Source organism: Budorcas taxicolor, chromosome 14 (genome assembly GCF_023091745.1).
Source record: "Budorcas taxicolor isolate Tak-1 chromosome 14, Takin1.1, whole genome shotgun sequence".
Lineage (NCBI taxonomy): Eukaryota > Metazoa > Chordata > Mammalia > Artiodactyla > Bovidae > Budorcas > Budorcas taxicolor.
In genome coordinates, this window is record NC_068923.1 from 93734907 (window position 1) to 93742629 (window position 7723).

At 35.8% G+C, this 7723-nt stretch overlaps 1 protein-coding gene across 2 annotated transcripts in view; it reads left to right on the forward strand.

Annotated features, from left to right (window-relative positions):
* The window catches only part of SNX16 (sorting nexin 16), a 32034-nt gene extending 25041 nt beyond the window's left edge, over positions 1-6993 (forward strand). For both annotated transcript variants that reach the window (XM_052651889.1, XM_052651890.1), the window contains 4 exons: positions 1219-1288; positions 5343-5479; positions 6000-6119; positions 6841-6993. In XM_052651889.1, the coding sequence (XP_052507849.1) occupies positions 1219-1288; positions 5343-5479; positions 6000-6119; positions 6841-6934 (421 nt within the window). In that variant the 3' untranslated portion in view covers positions 6935-6993. The remainder of the gene's footprint in view (positions 1-1218; positions 1289-5342; positions 5480-5999; positions 6120-6840) is intronic.
* Positions 6994-7723: the final 730 nt, after the last annotated feature.

Genomic DNA, 7723 nt, shown 5'->3' on the forward strand with positions numbered 1-7723 from the left:
TTGTTTTCTCAAACACTTCTCTCTATCAGACATTCTTGTCTGCCCCTTTTCTTGGATAAGAAAAAAAGCTTGAGAGTATTAACTCTCTCCCTCCATCAGCTGAGTCCTATTGAAACAGAAGAAATGTATTGAGCCCGTTAAAAAAGTGTTTTGTAAATTACAGTTGTGATGCCAGTTTTAAATTTCATTCTTATGCCACAGATTAAACAAAGTGGGACATAGACTATAACCTTAGAATTATAGTGGAAAAAAAAAATTAGAGAATCCGTTGGACTTCATTTGAGTAGAACTCTTGTTTAGTTGCTAAGTTGTGTCCAACTGTTTGCAACCCCATGGACTATAGCCCACCAGGCTCCTCTGCCCAGGGGGTTTCCCAGGCAAGAATATTGGAGTGGATTGTCATTTCCTTCTCCGGGGGATCTTCCTGACCATCTCCTGTATTGCAGCTGAGTTCTTTATTGCTGAGCCACTGAGGAAGCCCAGTCATACTAAGTATCTGCATTTTTAACACACACATAGAGCTGTCTCTCAATCCCAAATTACTTTTTAGAAAGAGGAATGTCATATAACAAGGAAGTTCAGTTTTTACCTTCTTAACCTGTTTCTGATCGTTGAAAAGTGTACATATAACTATCCATACTATTTCATTATTTTGAAATTTTTGGTACTTCATAAATGGGATGGTCAGAAATCTTTGTCTTGAACTCTCTAGAGAAAATATTTAAGTAAATTAATATAATAAACATAATTGCAAGAAAAACCTTTAATTTGTAATTACTTTAGAATCATCTCCTGAAGAAGAAACAATGATGTATAAATTAGAAATTGTATTTCTTCATAACAAGGTCATGACTTTTTTAAACTAGTTCAAATTAACATTTCTCTGAACGTAATGCTATGCCTGTTCACCATTTAAGTTGCTCTCTTGTACTGTTATTCAGATTTATGTTTTATGTCATATAAACTATGTAACAAATTCAGAATCTCTGTTTATGTTCATAGGATCTTAGAAATAACCTAAAATCTTTGTATCTTCGATAGATTTTATATTTGTATTTTGTTACCTGTGTGAAAACACATAAGCCATCTTGCTTATTTTCTTGCTTATCAGAAGAACCAACGTACTTAAAACACCATAACTTCGGAATAACTTTTACTTTCTGCTGTCTTTTGTAAACGTATTTGTACCCCAGCTTTTTTTTTTTTTTCCTTTGAAAGCCTTGCAGTGAGAGACTTTCTTTGTCTGGATGATCCACCGGGTCCATTTGATAGCTTAGAAGAAAGCAGGGTAAGTGCCGTATCATATATCACGTGAAAAGAGGAGCAAATAATACCACACAGTAGCTGCATTGTTTCTTGAATGGAACAGCAAACAGCAAAATTACAATTTCAGGCTGGTAGTTTTGCACAGAAGGCTTTTAATGTTTGAGTCAAAGCTTTCTTTCATTGAAGTATATGGACCTAATTCGGGTAAAAAAAGTAAAATTTTGTACATGTCATATAGTCAGTGAAGCTCTAAAATTAAATCCTACATTTATTTTCTGTGTTTTTACCATTTCAGAAAACAAAAAAAAAACAACTTGGAAATTTATTTTACATTCAAAAGCAATATATGTATGTTGAATTTTCTTCCATCCAAGTATCAAAGTAAGGAAACTACATTTAAAATCAAATCCAAAAAACTAATCTCTAGAAGTTGAAGTTACTATCTTGTTATCAGTTCAGCTCAAGCTTGATGCTACTCAAATTACGCTAATTGACGTTTAGAGTGGCCTATTTCTTGAAGAAATTGGCTAGATTCACAGATTTGATAATAATAAATTAGCTAGGATTTTATGCAAGTTTTTCCCTAAGTGTTTAATGACTTTTAAGTGTAACAGATTTAATTGTTAATGTTTTCAGTTAAACTGAGTCAGTTTTTTGTGTTAGAAGAATGCCATAGCTTTTTTAAAAAACAGCTTTATTGAAGTAAAATTTTCATCCATAGAATTTATTATTTGCTATTTCATTGTAAATGTACAACTTAATAACTTTTAGTAAATTTGTAGAGTTGTGCCTTCATTAACATACTACAGTTTTAGAAATTTCCACGACCTCAAAAAAAATTCTACAAGCCATCTTGCAGTGCCAGCCTCAGATGACTACTGTCCTGCTCTCAGTCTCTGCGAATCTCTTTTCTGGTTATTTCATGCAGATAGAACCATACCGTGTATATACAGTGCTTCCCCAGCGGCTCAGCAGTAAAGAGTCTGCTTGCGATGCAGGAGACACCGGTTTCATCCCTGAATGGGGAAGATCCCCTGGAGGAGGGCATAGCAACCCATTCCAGTATTCTTGCTTGGAGAATCCCGTGGACAGAGGAGCCTGGCAGCCACAGTCCACAGGGTTGTAAAGAATTGAACACTACTAAAACAACTTACACACATGTGTGTATATAAATATGTATCAGTTCAGTTCAGTCACTCAGTCGTGTCCGACTCTTTGCGACCCCATGGACTGCAGCACGCCAGGCTTCCCTGTCCATCACCAACTCACGTGCATGTAAATGTATATGTGTCTATATAAATACATAATACCATATGTACAATATGCATAATTTAACATAATGCTTCTGAGCACCATCCGTGTTATGTGTGCTAATGATGTGCCCAGTCTCTCAGTCACGTCAGACTCTGTGACCCCATGGACTGTGGCCCACCAGGCTCGTCTGTCCGTGAAATTTTTCAGGCAGAAATACTGGAGTGGGTTGCCATTTTCTACTCCAGGGAGCTTCCCAACCCAGGGCTTGAACCCAGGTCTCTTGCATCTCCTGCACTGGCAGGCAAATTCTTTACCCCTGGGGAGTGTCACCTGGGAAGCCCATCCATGTTACAGTCTCTCAGTGTTTCATTACTTTTTATTATTGAATGGTTTTCCACTGGATACATGTACCACATTTTGTTTATCCAGTCACCAGCTGAGGGATATTTGGATTATTTCCAGCTTTGTACTATTATGAATAATGCAGCTATGAACAATTTCAAGAAGACTTTATGTGGACAGATGTCTTCTTTTCTCTTAGGTTGGTTCCTGAGAGTAGAATGTCTGGTTATATGGCAAACATAATTTGCCATATAACCAAACATTTATGTTAACTTTTTTTAAGAAGCAGAATTTTCTCAAGTGGCTGTACCATTTTACGTTCCCACTTGCCGTGTATGAGAGTTCCAGTTTCTCCAGATCCTCACAGGCATTAGGTGTTATCTGTCTTTTGGATTATAGCCTTTCTTGTAGATATGTCATGGTCTTTCATTAAACTTTGAATTTTATTTCTGTAATGATTTTCATGTTAATTGCTTTTTCATGTGCTTTTTATGCCATTTGTATGTTTTCCTTGATGAAGCTTTTTGCTTATTTTTTTAGTTGGATTGTTTGTCTTACTGAGTTGTGAGAATTCTTTAGATACAAGTCCTTTATCGAATACATTTTTTGCATATATTTTCTCATAGTCTGTATGTGTCTTTTTATCTTCTCAATGGTATATTTTGAAGTACTAATGTTTTTAATTATTAAGATATTCATTTTATCACTTTTCTATTTTGGCTTATGCTTTTGGTATTGTATCACAAGAACTGTGCCTAACATATGACCACAAGTATTTTCTCCTATTTTTTTTCTAGAAGCTTTATAGTTTTAACTCTTACATCCATCCTGAGCTAATTTTGTATAAGGTGTGAAATAATGATCCTGAGTTTCTATAAATATTTAATCGTCAGTGCCCTGTGTTGAGTTATATTGGCACCTTTATCAAAAGTCCAGGTGAATGTGAAAGAACAGGGTTCACGTCTGGACTATCTTCTTTCATTGACCTCATTAATTATCCTTATGCTGCCAGTACTGCAGAGTAGAAATGAGTAAATGACAAACACATACAAGATGTTAATGAGTCAGCGGAAGAGGAGGAGAAGAGGGGAGTGGAAAAGACTGGGCTGCCTGGGTCGTAGAAAGCAGCAAAATGCCATGATCTAAGAGGCCTGCCTGGTGGATTTGGTGATTCGGGATTAGGAGGTAGAGCAGATGTTCCCTTGGGAGTGCATTCTAACCTACTGTTGGTCCATCCAATTGAAGAGGACCAATAGGCATATGAATGACAACTATGTACTCAGGAAAGGTCTGGGCTGGAGATTAGCAGGGGGAAAAAAAAGGAAGTTGATAGCAAATAGCATAGGTTATAGTTGAAGTGCTAACAGTCATTGCCCAAGGATGTCATATAGAGCAAGAGAATATATAATCAAGGACAAAACTGCGAATGCCCACATGCAAAGAACGAGTAGAAATCTCACTGTTTTTTTTTTTTTACTTTTTAAGTATAGTGAGATGCTGTGTAGTTGAGAAAACCAGCATTTTGGATTTGACAATTAGAAGTCATTATTAGCATTTGCCTTGGCACAGTTAGTATAGAAAAGAGAGTAAGACTCTTAGTGACTAATTTGGCCATAGGTAGGGATGGGAGGGAGGGGGTAAATTTTGATGATAAAAAATTTCATCCAAAGGATTCTGGGAGGGTAGCATTTTTTTTCTGGGATGGGAATAAAGATCATCTGCTGGGCTTGGGATAACCAGGAGTAACATACTGTAGGGAGTTTGCAGGAATGAAGGATTCAAACAGTCACACAGGAGACAGGGAATGATAGATAACAAGAGATCATTCAAAGAATTGATCAGCAATACTGAAAAGAAAACCTCAGTGTGTAAGTGACCCAGATTTTTTCATGACATCATTGTTCATGTCAGTATGATTTTAATTTTTATTTCAGTAGTTTAGCTTCCTATTAAAAAGGATAAAATGTCCTAGCATGAATATAATGACAGGAGAAGTAAGGGGAAATAATATTGAAGGTACTATAATGGAAATTCTGATTATCAGATATGTCTTCTGAGCTAACACAAATGGAATCAATAATCACAGTTTGTTTCCATTTTGTTTTTTAAGTTTAATCATCTCAGAGTGGGCAAAAGCAGAATGAGGAGAATAGAAACTAAAACAGTGGTTATTGGTAATTTTCTCCAAGTTGTACACTGGAGACATATCACGTGTTCATTTCTGGCACCCTGACTTACTATTTAATAGTTCTCAGGAAAAGGGACTTGTATTTATCTATGATTTCCCCAGTAAGTGGGAGCCAAGGTAGCAGAGACCTAAAAAGGTGAGAGTAGAGAGCAAAGCACCTGGGTTGTATCCATATTATCTTGATTACCTGTGTTCTTGAACTCTTCAGGTACACTCTTCAGCAGTGTACTGCAGAAGTAGTTCATGTTATTCGCTTTTTGCATGTGGTTTCTATTTGCTGTTTGTTTTTAAGGCTTTCTGTGAAACTTTAGAAGAGACAAACTACCGTTTTCAAAAAGAACTACTTGAAAAACAAAAAGAGTTGGAATCACTGAAGAAACTGCTCAGTGAGAAGCAACTTCTTATAGACACTCTAGAAAACAGAATCAGGTATGTGCTGTGGACTGCATTTTCAGTCCAACAAGTTCAGCTCAGTACTCTGGACTAAATACCTTTTGTCCATTTAGGAAATTTCTGACTCCAGAAGTCTTAGACTCATGGTGTACATCCTCATAGATGGGGAAAATTATTGTCTGATTATTTATTTAGAAGGCTGAAAATTTGAAGGATAGGAAATACCAGGAAAATAAAGCTAGCTGTTCACCAAGGCAAACATTATTTATTTTAACCTATTTAAATTATATGTTTGTTTCTAGTCATTTATACCAACTTTTCACATATTGAAACTTCTAGTTTCCCTTCTTGTCAGCATATATCAAATTGATGTTAAAATCATTTTAAATTAATCATAAGTACTGATTTCACTGTTGACACTTAGAGTCAGCAGTTTATTAAGTATATGACTCCACTTAGAGCAGCTAAAAGCTGCTAAAGCTACGTGCATCAACAACAATAAATATATACTTATTTTATTCATAGAAAACAACTTGTCACTGTACTTTACCTCTAGGACATTATCTCTGAAACCTGAAGAGTCGCTGCTTACATCAGGAACAGACGGCAGACAGACCCTGAAGGTGGAGCCCTCTGCGCTTGAGGTTGATCAGGGTGCCCTGGATGAAGAATCTAGGTATATAAGGTTTGGCTTACTGTAGCCTAATCATCTGAGTAGTTGGCGGGAAATAGTCATGCTCTGTGGGACCTGTTTTTGTGAATTCAGGATCATTGTACCATGGCTCTGATGAGCAAACACAGGGAGACGACATAGTCTAGGCTGCCCCTAAAAGTGGGCCTGTGTTATCCAGGCTGTACAGTTTATTACTCATTTTGAAGATATGTCTGAATTAACAGGGGTGTGACTCGGTTAATTCGTTGATTTTGTAACCTTGACAAGTCCCTTTAATCTCTCTCAGTGTCAGGCTTTTCCGTGCCAGCGTGGGGCACTGTCATAACATCCACCCTGTCTACATAATAGGAGTCATGAATAGATAGTATATTTGAACACACAGAGAATGTGTATTGTGTATAAATCCAGGTCATCATTAATACTTCAGTGATAGTCGTTAAGCTTATAACCATGAGAACAAATTTTATGTTGGTAAAGGTCATTACAAACTAGATTTTTATTGAAAAATAGTAGGTCAGAAAGCTGAAAGAGTTAAAAATAAATCCCCAAAGGTGTTATCTGGCAATGATAACTTTATTAAATTTCTGATTGAATATTTAGATATTCTTTTTTATTGAGTATTTTTCCATTTAATATTCTTTACAGGAGGTAAAAAAAAAATTATAAGGTAATAGGTGAAGTAGTGTGCATCTGGTCTCTTCATTGCGTTTCTCTTTTATTGCAGGGCTGATAATAAGCGACACTCAAGCTTTAGTGAACCGAGAAGTTCCACCTCAGACATAGAAGTAGCAGAAGTGGCATATCATGCAGAGGACTGATGCAGCTCCAGTGGCTCCTTCCATTTTCATGTCCCTGTGAATTTAGAAGAGAGTGACAAATATTTAAAAAGAAAAAAGAGACTGAAGCGTCCACATTAAACAGCTAGATTGCACATGTATAAAGTTTACATAAAGGAAAATTTAATTTATTGGTGTAGGAAATATATTCACTGTTGCTTTAAATTGTCTTTTAGACAAACTTTGTATTTAATACACTGAAAAAAAATCTAGTTAAGAGTTCTGTCATCAAGGCCCACATCCTTAAATACTGCACATAAATTATTTTGGTATTTTGCCAATATATTGATCCAGACTAACATGGGTGAGCACACTGTGTGTGTATGTGTTTAAATCGCCACTTGTATTAGTTCAGTGGGCATAAATTGCATGTTGCTGTCTGTTGAATATATACTTCCTTGTGTCTCTGACCTGATATATTTTTATTAATGGTTTAAATGAGTGGTAAAGATGAGTTTTAAATATTGACATGTTTATCATCTCTAAATGAAAGTTGCTTATTTGGAATGTTAGTATTTACAAGAAGAAGAAAACTTTCTAGTACCAAAGCAAAACTCTGAAAGAGCTATAATAACATAGCTAAAGTGATAAAATAGCTTTGATTTGAAAAGCAAATTCATTAATATCCAAATACTATAATAAGTGTACCAGTGTATTACATGTTACACTTATTTATTTTCCATGTAATCTTTATCTTAAATCTCTACCTATAGAATCAATGGGTTTGCCTTTTTCAGAACACTACCTCTTTTAGCTAATCAGGGCATACTC